Source organism: Eptatretus burgeri, chromosome 11 (assembly GCF_056783735.1).
Source record: "Eptatretus burgeri isolate ZD-2024b chromosome 11, Ebu_testis_v1, whole genome shotgun sequence".
Taxonomy (NCBI): domain Eukaryota; kingdom Metazoa; phylum Chordata; class Myxini; order Myxiniformes; family Myxinidae; genus Eptatretus; species Eptatretus burgeri.
The window spans coordinates 98,035,805-98,050,804 of NC_140971.1; the positions used below are offsets into that span (position 1 = coordinate 98,035,805).

At 45.5% G+C, this 15,000-nt stretch overlaps 1 protein-coding gene across 5 annotated transcripts in view; it reads left to right on the top strand.

Moving 5' to 3' along the window:
• The window catches only part of LOC147017726 (uncharacterized), a 422,376-nt gene that overhangs the window by 337,199 nt on the left and 70,177 nt on the right, over positions 1-15,000 (top strand). For all 5 annotated transcript variants that reach the window (XR_015049613.1, XR_015049614.1, XR_015049612.1 and 2 more), the window contains one exon: positions 6,019-6,168. Coding sequence is in view for 2 of the 5 variants with exons in the window: in XM_085847591.1 (XP_085703717.1) it covers positions 6,019-6,168 (150 nt within the window). In the remaining 3 variants the exon portion in view is untranslated. The remainder of the gene's footprint in view (positions 1-6,018; positions 6,169-15,000) is intronic.

Genomic DNA, 15,000 nt, shown 5'->3' on the forward strand with positions numbered 1-15,000 from the left:
GTCTGTATCAGCTTTGCCTATCTGGATTTTGGGATTTTCTCCCATTCTTCGTTGCAGATTTGCTCTAGCTCCGTCAAATTGGATGGGGAGCGTCGGTGAACAGCAATCTTCAAGTCTTTCCACAGATTCTTCATGGGATTAAAGTCTGGCCTTTGGTGTGACTTCAGAACAGGAACGTGAAAGTCCTTGAGTGGCCCAGCCAGTGTTGCTTTGGCTGTGTGCTTGGGGTAATTGTCCTATTGGAACATAAATCTTCGCCATAGTCTTAGGTCTTCTGCACTCTGAAGCAGGGTCTCTTCAAGGATTTGCCTGTATTTGGCCTCATTAATTGTTACCTCTGTCCTTAGAAGTCTCCCAATCCCTGCTGCTGAAAAGTATCCTCAGAGCATGATGATACCACCTCCATGCTTCATGGTGGGGATGGTGGTAGATCGGTGATGAGTTGTGCTCGGTTTCCACAAGATGTAGCGTTTTGCATTCAGGCCAAAGAGTTCAATTTTCATCTTATCAGACCACAAAATCTTTTGCCTCATGCTCTCAGAGTCTTGATGTCTCTTTTTGAAAACTCCATGCGTTCTGTCATTTGCCTTTTGCCCAGGCGTGGCTTGTGTCAGGCCACTCTCACATAAAGCCTATCTTTGTGAAGTGCTGCGGAGACTGTTGTCCTTCCAGCAGGTTCTCCCATCTCAGCCAAGACACTCTGTAGTTCTCTTAGAGTGGTCATTGGGTTCTTGGTCACCTCCCTGACCAAGGTTCTTCTTGCCCGGTTGCTCAGTTTCGTCGGACAGCTAGCTCTTTAGGACAGCTCTTTAGGAAGAGTGTGGGTTGTTCCATCTTCTGTCCATTTCCTAATGATGGAGCTCACTGTGCTCTTGGGAAATTGTTTTATACCCTTCCCCAGATCTATCCCGCCTCACAATTCCATTTCGGAGTTCGACACAGTTCCTTGGACTTCATGGTGGAGTTTCTGCTTTGACATGCACTGCAACTGTGGGACCTTGTATAGTAAGGTGCGTTTATTTCTAAATTATGTCCAATCAATTGAATTGGCCACAAGTGGACTCCAATGAAGTTGTAGAGACATCTCAGGGATGATCAAAGGAAATTGGATGCACCTGAGCCCAATTTGGAGTGTTATACTTATTGACTCAAGACATTTCAGCTTTTCATTTTAAATTAATTTGTAAAAATTTCAAAAAAATTTTTTCGCTTTGCCATTATGGGGTATTTTGTGTAGATCAGTGACAAAAAATTTAAAGTTCATCCATTTTAAATTCAGGCTGTAACGCAACAACATGTGAAGAAAAAGTCAAGGGATGTGAATACATTCTGAAGATACATACACAGGTATTGGATGGACAAAAAATGGAAACACCAAGGAGAAGTCACTTAATCTGGTGTCAGGCCACCACGTGCGGCCTGCGCAGTCCGTATGCGCCGTGTCTGAAATTCTGTAGGAGGGATGCGGCATCATTCTTCCAGGAGAAAGTCAATCAACTCACACCTGGTTGATGGAGGTGGAAAACGCTGTCTCAGACGTCGTTCCGGAATATCCCTTAAATGCTCGATTGGGTTCAGATCTGGTGACTGAGAAGGCCATGACATATGGATAAACATCGGTGCATGCTCATCAAATCTGCCTGGAATATGTGTACAAAAAATGAGTGAAAACCCCATCAGTTTATGATCGAGCAACAACTTGATTTCAGTCGAATGTTGTAGTTTGAACATGGTTCAGAAAACAAATCTGTAGCTCTGAATTTGTCCCAATCGCACATGCACAGAGAGGAGTGAGAAAATATTTTTCTCCCTCTCTCTGTTTGTCTGGCAGTCAAGCAAAATTGAAAATCATTCTGAACAGGAAACCTACTGTTTCTAAGGACATCATAAAGGACACAAACTATGGGACAAAGAAGATGCTGCATCAAGGGAGGAAAACTTCAGAATATTGTTTTTTCTACAGCCTTTAAAAATCTTTATTTCTATCAATTTAATTATATACTTGAACACTTTAAAACACAAATTCCCTTTTTGGCACTTTCATGACACCTTCCGTTGAGCAATACATGAACAAACTAGAAGGGCACTCGGGAGAGCGCATTCATGGGAACATATTGGGCCCGATACATTTTTTAAATGTCATCTTATGTATCGTTTTTGGACCTTTCTCTCAATGGTGATGAATCACTTTAAACGTTAAATAATTTTCGTATGCAGATCCGGATCTTCAACAAAATCGAATCAGTTCATCCTCGTCACACACCCAACCTGTCCACAAAACTTCATCCAGATCCATCCAAAACTTTTTGAGATATCCTGCACACAAACAAACAAATACAGAAAGGGGTGAAAACGTAACCTCCTTCACCTTCGGTGGTCGAGGTAAATATTACAGCGTTTTACATCATCACGACCAAATTTTCCGCTCGCGGACCCCACCCATGGCCTTGTTTCTCAAGACTACGTGGGGTAAGGTGTTCTATGAACTCTCAATTTGTAAGTGCTCTTGCTTTGTTATATCTTCTGTGGGGTTGATGGCAAGTGAAATACATTTAGTCATCTTAACTTTAAGGGCAAATCGCTCGACCATCGGTACGTCTTTGGTTGCAGTGAGGTCTTTCAGATCATCGTAGAGCGTTTCTCCAAAAATAGTGAGTTGGATCTCCAGGGCCATGTGGAACCCCCCCATCTCTCGACAATGATCACCAAGATTATTTGAGCAGCAGATTGAACAGCCGGTTGGTGGCACGTGATCCGACAATTTCTTTAAAACAATCATTCCTCAAGACGTATGGTGATATCAATTTTTTGTTAGTGAGTCTGCATAAGAGAATGAGCTTTTCCTCTCATATACGAGGTCCGTCTAAAAAGTAACGGGACTGAACCTGATGTGTGCTCCACTTACACAACTTGAACGAACAGGTTGCGTCACAGTCTTTCGAAACATTCCAGCAATATATGTGTTTGGTAATGGTTGACTGTGCTCATTGTGTGATTTTTTTTTACAGGTCGTGCTTTACACATTGTCATGTCTGAGTCGTGAGCAGAGAACCAATCTGAAGTTTCTTGCCAAGCTTGGTTAAACACCTTCCGAATCATTCGCAATGCTGCAGCAAGTCTACGGGGAAGAAACAATGTCACGTACACGTGCATTTTAATGGCACAAGAGGTTCAAAGATGGATGGGAGGAAGTTGAAGACGATCCACTGTCTGGAAGACCTTCAATGAGAAGAAGGGCGGACAACATCGAGCGTGTGAAGCAGATGGTGCACGCAGATCGTCGACTCATGGAGAACTAGAGGGGGAGCACTCGGTCGGGTGCAAAACCTCTGCCGCCAATAATGCTGGGTCACTTAAGTGAACCTGATATCCCATTCATTGTAGGTCAAAACGGATCAGACTCTACTGCACCACGATTGAATAAACTAAACTAGATCGACGCACATGTAGAAATGCCTAAAAAATAAAATCGAAATTTTTTTGAAAAAAAGTTGCAAAATTTTTTTTTTCTCTAACAATTTTTTTTTGGGGGGGGGGGGGAGTTGGAAATCACTTAAAACATGTAAAAATGCAAAAAAAAAAAAAACTCAAATATTTTTCAAATAAAATCGAATTTTGTTTGAAAAAAAGTTGCAAAATTTTTTTTTTCTCTAACAAATTTTTCTTTTTGGTTGGAAATCACTTAAAACATGTAGAAATGCAAAAACAAAAATTCAAATATTTTTTCAAAATGGCCGCCATAGCGGCCATATTGGACTTTGGACCAAGTCCAAAATCTGATGGCATGATCCTTGGACCATACCTAATCCCCCCACCAAGTTTCGTCGAAATCCGTTGAGGAGTTTTTCCGTAATACTGTTCACAAACAAACAAACAGACAGGGGTGAAAACAGTAACCTCCGTCCATCTTTGATGGCGGAGGTTAATTAGCTTTTCTCATGGAGAATTAGGGGGGGGGGGATGATTGCTGAGGAACTTTCCATCAACAACGACACTGTCTGGAGCATCATCACTGAAAATCTCAAAATGCGCAAGGTGTGCGCAAAGATGGTCCCCTAGCTGTTGTCTGAGGACCAGAAACAGCAAAGAGTCACTGTCCGTTAAGACATTATCAAGCACCTCAAGAACGATCCAGACCTGCTTGGGAGAGTCATTACTGGCAATGAATCGTGGATATTCGAATACGATCCCGAGACCAAACGGTAGAGTCGTCAGTGGAAAAGTCCGGCATCACCAAGACCAAAGAAAGCAAGGATGTCAAAGTCGAAGGTCAAGGTGATGTTCATCACGTTTTTTGACATCAAGGGCATCGTCCACTTCGAGTTTGTACAACAGGGTCAAACAGTGAATCAATACGTGTACAAGGAGATCCTCCGGCATCTCATGAGATCAGTCCGGGACAAGAGGAGGGATCTGTGGGAGAACAACGCCTGGGTGCTTCACCATGACAACGCCCCTGCTCACTGCGCCCTAAGCATCTGACAGTTTCTGGCAGAGAGGAACGTGCCAACTCTGGAGCAACCCCCGTATTCGCCAGACTTGGCCCCTTGTGATTTTTTCCTATTCCCCAAGCTCACTGGGGTGATCAAGGGGACCCGATTTCCCGATGTGGAGGCCATCAAAAGGGCCGTGACGGCGGAGCTCCGGAGGATTCCAGAAGAAGCCTTCCGGGGGTGCATCGAAGCGTGGAAGAAGAGGATGGACAAGTTTGTGAGACTGGAGGGAAACTATTTTGAAGGGGACAAGCTGTGATTTCAAAATATTTTTTGGAATAAAATTTCTGTGAAGTTAGTCCGGTTACTTTTTAGACGGACCTCCACCATTATGTCCTGGTCGATTTAAACCGTTTGAAATCCTCAAACAAACTTGAGATCGAGTTGTGCAGTTGTTGATCAGTCAGTTTAATACGATGCACAATCTTTTTGTGTTGCTATCTGTGTTCCTCTGAATGATTATGGAGCGTCGCTCGAGCTTTCACTTTGTGGGACATCACAGAAGAATATTGCAGCCATATCATTTTCTGTTCACAAATGCATTCGTTCTTTTGTTTTATGTATATTTTACAATTCAAGTGTTAGTTTAGGTTAGCTATTGCACATATGCCAAAATACCAAAGTGAAACAATTTGTGAGACAGGTTTGGCTTGAGGCAATGCAGAAACCTTATACTTTGCCAATGAAGGAGTGTGAGGTTATGCGATGGGTAGAGTCCAGGGATTGAGGATTGCATGGCATTCCTGCACTGGAGTAATCTGCAGCTGCACACTCACGATAAACACTTGGCACTGACATACGTGTGGGTTACTTGTAAACGCCACTGCCTGCAATTGGCAACCACATGTTTGCCTTGCCAGCAACCTTCCTGCTATTTGATCTACTCTGGCACAACTTGTCATTTCGTTTTGCACGCAACTGTGCTCATTAAATTGTTTATAGTAAGGAGGCACTAAAGTCCTATCCTATAAAGTGTGTGTGTGTGTGTGTGTGTGTGTGTGTGTGTGTGTGTGTGTGTGTGTGTGTGTGTGTGTGTGTGTGTGTGTGTGTGTGTGTGTGTGTGTGTGTGTGTGTGTGTGTGTGTGTGTGTGTGTGTGTGTGTGTGTGTGTGTGTGTGTGTGTGTGTGTGTGTGTGTGTGTGTGTGTATATATATATATGTCTGCTTAAGCTGCAGGGAAAAATACCTGATTTCTCAATCGTTCTACCTGTCCCAAAGTTGTGAGAGGTGTGCATGCTCTTGACTCCCTTTTTCATTGTAACTTTCTGCATTATCACCCAGCAAGTGATTTTGAATATTCCAACTTGTATCATTGTTGATCACATCACAAGAGACTTGGATATTTACAAGGGTTTATTTATTTATTTCAAAACTCATTTAACCATTCTATTTAAACGAAAATGCTTTAAACGTTGTTGGGTTTATATTTTTTTGCTGAATTATAAAGCCAGATGATATTTCATTGAACCTCTCTCTCTCCTGTGATTTGGAATGATCACACAAGTGATGATTTGTAACCCCAACAGCATTGCAAGATGCTGGATGCAGGACTTGCCGTTGCCCGTTCGTGCTGTGTGCCTGGGTTCTACCCGTATGCCCTCCTGTCATCCTGGGCATCGTGTACCAACGCACTCATCACCGGGGTGGAGTACGACTGTTCGCAGCACTGCATGGAGGTTTGCAAATTAATAGTGACACGAGCTCGAGGAACAATTGACTAGACATTGAAAATGATTATCCGCGTAAAAACAATGAACACAATTGTCTTGAACCAATGGGTCTCCTACTTTCTGTACAGTTGTTTAATCCAAGGTCTGTAAAGCCGCTGTCACACCTTGACGATTTAGCCAGCATATGCCGATTTATGAAAAATTTGTCGAAAACGCTGGCACACGTCGAATACGTTATGGGTACGTTTTGTATACGTTAAGAGCACGCTGAAAAACACTGCCATACGTCGTAGTACGCTGGCTTTCATCGTTGTACTTTTGGGTATGTCAGGTCAGGTTCGATCTGTGACCTGCTACAGGTTACAGGTACCATGTAAACCTGTATTAACCTGTTCCATGGTCGGGTTGTCGGCGACTAAACCGTCTCCCCCTCCAGGTTTTCTGGTGAGGAGGGTGTTTGGATATGGACACCCAGCAGGATTAAAAACAAAACCTGTCAAAGGGCGGAGGAGCTCTTTGTGACCCAACGGCCATCCATATCTAGTGCCCAACTGTGTCTGCGGACGTCCTCCTGCAGTTGGGTTACTTTCATTAGGAGGTTGGTGGCAGGATTTGCACTCCGGCCACCATAAAACCCTTCATTCCGCAAAACGCAAAAACGCAAAAAGATCTGAAAACCCACTCCGTGGGAGGACCTCCTGTGCAGCTTCCCTTCGCAGGGCAGCTCACCGGATGACGAGATTGGGGCAAAGCCTTCGGGACCCCAATCTTTGATGATAGGAGGGAAACCACGGGGTAACATCCCTGGGTCAGATTGCCGGAGAGTGTGTCGGAGTGGTGCTGAGGTGTCGTCCACCAGACGGCGGTCTCCTTGGGTTTACCTGAGGCGGTCCCTTCGGGTGGGTGCCTGGAATGACCTATCCCTAAGAGAGGATGATCACCTGTCTCTGTTATCATCTGAGCTCAAGCGTTTGGACATTGGGATTGCAGCTCTCTCTGAGGTTCGGAGACCGGATTGCGGCGAGATAATGGTGGGTGGTTACACCTACTATTGGTCTGGTCGCTCTGATGGTTACCATACCCAAGGAGATGCTGCAGCTGTGTCCAATAAGCTGACCCCAATGATAATTGAGGTAACACCGGTCAACGAGCGTATTATGAGATTAAGGATTCGTCACTCCTTCGGTGTCATTTCCCTGGTCTCTGTTTATGCTCCGACTGAGGCGAGTGATCTCACCGTGAAGGATGCATTCTACGCCACGCTCGAGTCTGTGGTTGATCAGTGCCCCAGACAAGATACACTTCGAGTCTTGGGGGATTTCAATGCATCGACTGGAACTGATAGGGATGGTTATGAGGTGTGTGTTGGTCCCCATGGGTCAGGAACTATGAACCAGAATAGCACTAAGTTCCTTGACTTTGCAAGAAGTCATGGACTTAGGGTGGCTGGTTCATGGTTTCAGCACCCACAAGCTCATCGCTGGACTTGGTATTCTAACGCTGGCGGTGTGGCAAAGGAGATTGACCATGTCCTCATTGACAGTCGTTGGAGGATGATCCAGAACTGCAGGGTCTACCGGAGTGCTCAGTTCCTCAATACTGACCACAGGCTTGTTGAAGCAACTCTAAAGCTGCACCTTAAATCCTGGAGAATGGTACCATCCCAGCCGAGGCTGGATGTTGGCAAGCTCAGGGATGAGAGAGTAGCTGAGGAGTTTGCGAACAGGCTGAGTGGACACTTGGGGGGTCTGGGTGCTTTGGGGGGGGGTCCTGAAGAGTTGTGGAGTGCCTTCAAGATCACCGTCCTTGATGTTGCCGGTGGATGTCTTGGAGCTCACCGCAGGGCAAAGAAGAATTTTGTCTCTCAAGGGACACTGGATACCATTGACCAGAGTTGCAGGGCCAGGCTGAATGGCAGAGCTGAGCTGTTCAGGGAGCTGAGGCGAAAACTGTACGTGCACTGAGGGTGGACAAGGAGGCCAATGTGCGAGGAATCTGTGAGGGGGTAGAGCATCACCTGTGGACAGGTGATTCTCGTCCCGCTTACAGGGGAATTCGCGCATTGCGTTCATCGAAGCCCATCCCTCGGAGCACTGCAGTTCGAGCGGAGAGTGGTAGGCTCTTGACAGAGGAGTCGGAAGTGAAGGCCCGCTGGGCCAGTTACTTTGAGCGGTTGTACCAGGCTGATCCCCCAGCTGTCGAGTTGGACGTCAAGGGTGTTACAATCCCTGTTGCTGACCCTCAAATCAACTGTGGTCCACCTTCGCTTGTGGAAACACGGGCTGCGGTGAACCAGTTGAAACAGGGCAAAGCTCCAGGGATCTGTGGCATCCATGCTGAACTTCTCAAGGCTGGTGGAAATGCTGCACTCGTGTCGTTGCATGCAGTTTTGTGCTCTGCCTGGAACACAGGCATCATCCCAACTGACTGGAAGAGGGGCCTTGTTGTCCCTCTCTGGAAAGGGAAGGGTGATCGCCAAGACTGCAACAACTACCGAGGGGTGACGCTGCTCTCAGTGCCGGGCAAGGTCTTTGCTCGGATAATTCTTGATAGGGTTCGCCACCATCTGCTTGAGCACCAGCGTCCAGAGCAGTCAGGCTTTACACCAAAGAGGTCAACGATTGACCGTATCCTTGCTCTTCGTGTCCTCACTGAACGCAGACGAGAGTTTCGGCAGGGGCTGCTTGCAGCCTATGTTGATCTCTGTAAAGCGTTCGATTCAGTGAATCGGGATGTCCTCTGGAGGATTCTTGGTCTTCGTGGGGTGCCACCAAAATTGATCGATCTGATGTCTGAACTCTACTCTGGTACTGAGAGTGCTGTGAAGTGTGGTGGTACCATCTCTGACTTATTTCCAGTTGTTACTGGAGTTTGTCAGGGATGTGTACTGGCCCCCACACTTTTCAGCACTTGGATGGACTGGATTTTAGGGAGGATGTCAGAGAGATCTAGCTGCGGTGCATCGTTTGGGAATGTCAAGATCTCGGACCTTGATTTTGCAGATGATGCAGTCATCTTTGCGGAGACTTTAGACATCCTTTTGGGGGCCCTCGAGGTGCTGAATGAGGAGTCGGAGCCGCTGGGATTACGGGTTTCTTGGGTCAAAACTAAGATCCAGGCTTTCGGTGACATCTTGGATGCTGCTGTCCTGTCTGTGTCTGTTTGTGGTGAGGATGTTGAGGTTGTGGAGAGATTCACTTACCTTGGCAGTGATATTCATGTCTCTGCTGGCTGCGAGTCAGAGGTCAATAGACGTCTGGGTCGGGCCTGGGGAGTCATGGATTCACTGGATCATGGGGTGTGGCGCTGCTGGTACCTGTGCAGGAGGACGAAAGTCCGAGTCTTCAGGTCCTTGGTACTTCCAGTTTTGCTCTATGGATGCGATACTTGGACTCTGACCAAGGATATGAGACGGAGACTTAATTCCTTTGGTACCAGGTCTCTTCGGAGAATCCTTGGCTATCGCTGGTCGGATTTTGTGTCCAACGAGCGGTTGCTGAGAGAAAATCGGATGAGATTTGTAACCTGCATAGTCCGTGAGCGTCAGTTGCGGCTGTATGGACATGTGGCTCGTTTTCCTGATGCTGATCCTGCTCACCAGATTTTCTCAGCGAGGGAGTCTCATGAGTGGAGGAGGCCAGTGGGCCGATCACATGCCTCGTGGTTGCGGCAGGTTGACCATCATCTCAAGGAGATGGGGATGGGCCTGGCATCTGCCTGGGGCATGGCCAGACGGAGGCCCCTGGAGTACCGGCGGAAAGTGGACGCAGCGACGCGCTGTTCTGGCATATGCTCCCATACCTGACCTGACTTTTGGGTTGACCTCAAGTTTTGCATGCTTGAAATTTTACGACGTATGGCGGCGTATGACTCACACATTCTGCTAGGCTGGCCATAAGTTGTAGGCATGTTATGCAATCGTTGACAAACGTTACTTGTAAGTTACTCATAAGTCGAAACACGTCAAGGTAATGTTTAGCGTACCCGAAACTTATTTCTAACCTATGAGTAAAGTTTTGTAAGCACGCTACACAAACGTTGTTCACACTTCGCAACACGTCACTTGAAAAAGACGTAGACATATTTGACGTCTTCAGGACGACAACAGAACTTAATGAACGCGTTTCTAACTTACAGATACCGGAAAATGGCGTATTGGCAGCGATTAGGGGAATTGGTATATAAAAAGGGGCTTTGCAGGAGGAACCCGTCTTTTTTTTAGACTTCGTGGTGAGTACATGTCCATGTCATTCCGAGAGATGGAGGATACGGCAACGCTGAGACGACAATACCTACCTGTCCTCAAACATCAACATGACCTCATCGAGTTGACACTGCACCAGTTGCGTGCCAATAGAGCTGGGAGAAGAAGACGTGAACGGAGGAGAAGGAAACTGGGTCAGACCATGGATCGGGAGGCGACGCCATTACGGCATATATGACCAGCTCATGGTGGAACTCCGGAACGAGGACCATGCATCCTTCATCAACTTCCTGCGAATGCCCCCAGCGATGTTCGACGAGCTGCTAGCCAGAGTGGGTCCAAGGATAACCAAGCATTATTATTAAATCATTTCAATAGTCCAGTGGAAGCGATTTAACTCGTTCAATGGAAACGATTTCAATTGCCGAGCATCAGCATCCAAAAACAATTGGCGAGTGACAGCCATTTATTAAAAGTGAAGTTGCAGCCTATGAATAGAAAACCTCACGTAATCGTCGACGATACGCTGCCACGCTATGCATACGTTAGACGATCGCTGGGCATAGGTTGTGGACGCCTAAAACACGCTAATCAATCGTTGGTATAACTTATCTATAAGTTATCGAAGCGTTCTGTGTTCATTACTAGTACATTATGCATTTGTCCAAGTCGTTTTGAATACTTTTAAAACTGAAACAAAAAAATTTCATCGTGGGAATGAGAAAAAAAAATTAGCCGAAAAGAACATCGAACAATGGTGCAAAGTAGTCTCCTATTCATGGACGCAACGAGAATCCATCATCACCCACACCCTCCCCATCACGCTCACCTACTACTACTGACATGGACCTACTACTACTACCAATACTACTACTACTGACACGCTCACCTACTACTACTACTACCAATGCTACTACTACTACTGACACGCTCACCTACTATTACTACTATTACTCCTACTGACACGCTCACCTACTACTACTACTACTACTACTACTACGACTACTACTACTGATACTACTGACATTGACATCTACTCAACATGGAGTCTGGAACACTGACGGGTTCCTCTTGTGAAGCCCATTTGTATATACCAATTCCCCGAAACACTGCCAAATCGCCATTATACGGTAGATGTAAGTTAGAAACACGTTCAGTAAGTTCTGTGGTCGTCTGGAAGACGTCAATCAAATTCGTCTACATACAACAATGTGCGTTTGAGATACGTTACACATAGGTTCAAAGCACGCTACTCATAGGTTCAAAGCACGTTACTCATAGGTTAAAAATGAAGTTTCGGGTATGCTAAACATTACCTCGATGTGTTTCGACTTATGAGTAACTTACAAGTCACGTGTGTCAACGATCGCGGAGCGTGCAGAGAACTTATGCCAGCGTATGCGGAACTTGTGAGCCATATGTCGAGCACGTCGTAAAATTTTCAGCATGCTTGAAATTTCACGACGTACTAGATGTACCACGGAATATGACGGCGTACTTCCTCGTTTTTCAGCGTGCTTCTAACGTATACACAACTTACCCAAATCCGTATTCGACGTGTGCCAGCGTTTTACACACATTTTTCATAGGTTGGCATACGCTGGCTAAATCGTCAAGGTGTGACTGCGATGTTGACACTTCCAATTTTCAGGCGGTTATGATTTAAATCGGCGTGTGGCAGCTTTTTATCAGGCTACGCCACAAATTCGTCGGTGATACGTGCAGCGTGCTATGCCTAAGTTAAACTATTGTTGGGCATAGGTTGTGAACGCCGACAACAGGCTAAGCATTCGTTGGTATAAGTTATCTATATCACAACGAAACGTTCTGTGCCTGTTACTAATATGTTATGCAGACGACCAACACGTTATGAAGACGACCAAAACTTAAAAAAAAAACATCAAAATTTCAGCGTACGCCAACCTTTTACATACATTTTTATACGTTGCCATTGCTGGCTAAAACGTCAAGGTGTGACAGGGCCTTAAGCAATGATGGCTGTGCTCGTGCCCACCATTGTCTGATCGATTGTGGCCATGATTTTCATTATTCACGACTACATACACTCATACTTATGGCTCCACCTCGACAGCATCTCCAAGGACAGACCGAACTGCACAGGCACATTTGACAAATGGATGTCAATGGCACCATTTTTTTTCTGTGGAGGAAGAGTTACAAAGGTCTGGATATTCTGGCTGTCATTAGGGTGCTCTGTTTTGAGTACACCCTACTGGAAATCCTTTGATTCTTGCGTTTAATCATGCACCGGATAGTACGTTCTTTCGACTTTCATTGTGTAAACAGCAACATTCCAGGGTGGTTTTACAAGGATGTGTTTATTATGTGGTGGAGTGAGTGCCACGATGAGACTATATCAATGGAAAAAAGGAGCTTTCCATTGGCAACATGTTTAGAAAGTGTGTGTGTGTGTGTGTGTGTGTGTGTGTGTGTGTGTGTGTGTGTGTGTGTGGGTGTGTGTGTGTGTGTGAGATTGGTATCTACATATGTGGGTTTCAGAATGTGGAATGGAGTCCTCCCAGGGTGGGTTCAAACGTCCACCTTCGTTTCAGTAATGGATCACGATTCATGGACCAAGGTGTGAAGTTTTCTGTTTTCAAAGTTTTGTGCCGAGGATTCTGTTCAGGATCGTTACTGAGCCCCAGACAGCTTCCAACTGTAGTTCGTTTGTAATAATATTCCCAGGGATGGTTTTTAGCTCACCTGCAAAGTAGTTCCGGGGGGCTTATGGGATGGCGCGTGGTCCGTCCAAAAAGACTTGCAACTTGTTCTCAGAAACTACACGTACGATTTCAATTGAAATCGACGATTTCAATGAAATTTGACCACAACCTTCATCACCAGTGATGGCATTAAAAAACGGGGTCTGAAGGAGTGTACATAGGGAGTTTACAGAAGGGGGGAGGGGGGTGGGTTGCCTCCCCAAAGAGGTATTTGCTTTCTTCTCAAACGATACAAACAATTCCAATGAATCTTGACCACCATCTTCATCACCTATGATGTACCAAAGTTTGTTCACAACATTAAAAAAATTGTGGTCTTATATTAGGGGTTCTATGGACGGGGGCTTCCCCCAAAATATGTATTTGCTTTCTTTTCTGAAACCACACACACAATTTTGATGAAACTTGACCACAACCTTTATCACCCATGATGCACCAAGGTTTGTTCATGGCATAAAAAAAAACATCCATCGTTATTCACTTTCTTCTCCATTATATATTTTGTGGGTCATCCATGCCTACCAGTGGTTGCCTGGTTACCTTATCCAGCCATTACCAGGTGAGCACCCAGGGGTATTGCCCCATGTTTAATATCCCTGTAAGGCTCTTTGTCATCAATCCTGTAGGTCCAGCTATCACTGGAACTACTTTGGCATTCTTCAGCTTCCAGGATCTTCTCACTTCATTTAGTCTAGAAGCCAAAATCTGTAGCTAGCCTAGAAAATAGGTTCGCTGCTGATTTCATGTTAGAATGGTGCAACTGGTGTTTTTGAAGAGTCTAGGCATGACCAAGTCCAGTTCCACTTGTTGCCAAGTCTGCATCTGAATATTATGGCCGCCATGACAGTAATCAAAATGGCCGCCATCAGATTTAGTCTTTTTCTTACTGCAAATTGTACTAGCCAGAAATTTGTCATGATTGTGAAATACTATGTAATCTGACACGAGGAACACTATTTTGTGCTTTATTTTTGTACTGGATCACAACTGTTCACATAATTGACAACTTAAAGACGAAATTGAAAATGCACATACGAGCAACAAATGTGAAAAAGAAAATGTTTAGCACTATTGATGGAGATGGGTTTACAGTCAGTCAAAGGTTATTTCAACAGCTGTCAGATTCTTTCTAACACAAAATTACGTTGCTTTGCAGAAGAGAAAAGTGTTGTGAGAACACCCAAGTACAATTTTCAGAGCTATTGATCGGCTTGTACACTGAACGGGTTCCTACAAAGGGCTTTGCATCCACATGCTTTCGTGCAAGGCAGTCCATTCCGTGTACATTTGCACCGTCGAGTTGAGCATGACCCACGGCATTTGCATGTCGTCAGTTCTACACAGTAAGCAGTAATAGGCTGTGCAGTCATGAGTCGCGGCTGAAATGTCTCGTTGCCATCTTTGACGACCTGTTCCCACCCACAGTTCTCAGGTGCAGGTAGATGTGGTTCAGATTCCAAGGCTCTTCTCCACACAAAAGTCTGGTAGTGCGCTCGCTTGATGTGTAGAATCAGAGCATCGCGAGTTGGAGGCAGATTCTCAATAGCTTTGGTCAGACTGAGAAACAGATCACATTTTACTCGCTGAATTGAGTTATCTTGGCCATGAGGGTCATAAAGCCTGCAGACAAATGACTCAGCATCTGCAATCACACTCTCATCAGGAATTTCCTCTTTGCCTAGGTTATTCAACAGGTGGGAGTTGTTTTGAAAGACAGCCCATGCAGAGCGCTTCGCAATTCCAGCAAACTGGCTTGTGCTGTCTGAACCTGTCACTGCATGAAATGCCAGAAGTGACTCCCTCTGCGAATCGGGGATATTGATGGAGTCAATGGGAATGTAGTGTTGCTTTTTGGGTGTCCCTGCATTCATCCAGAGAAAGGGACTGAGA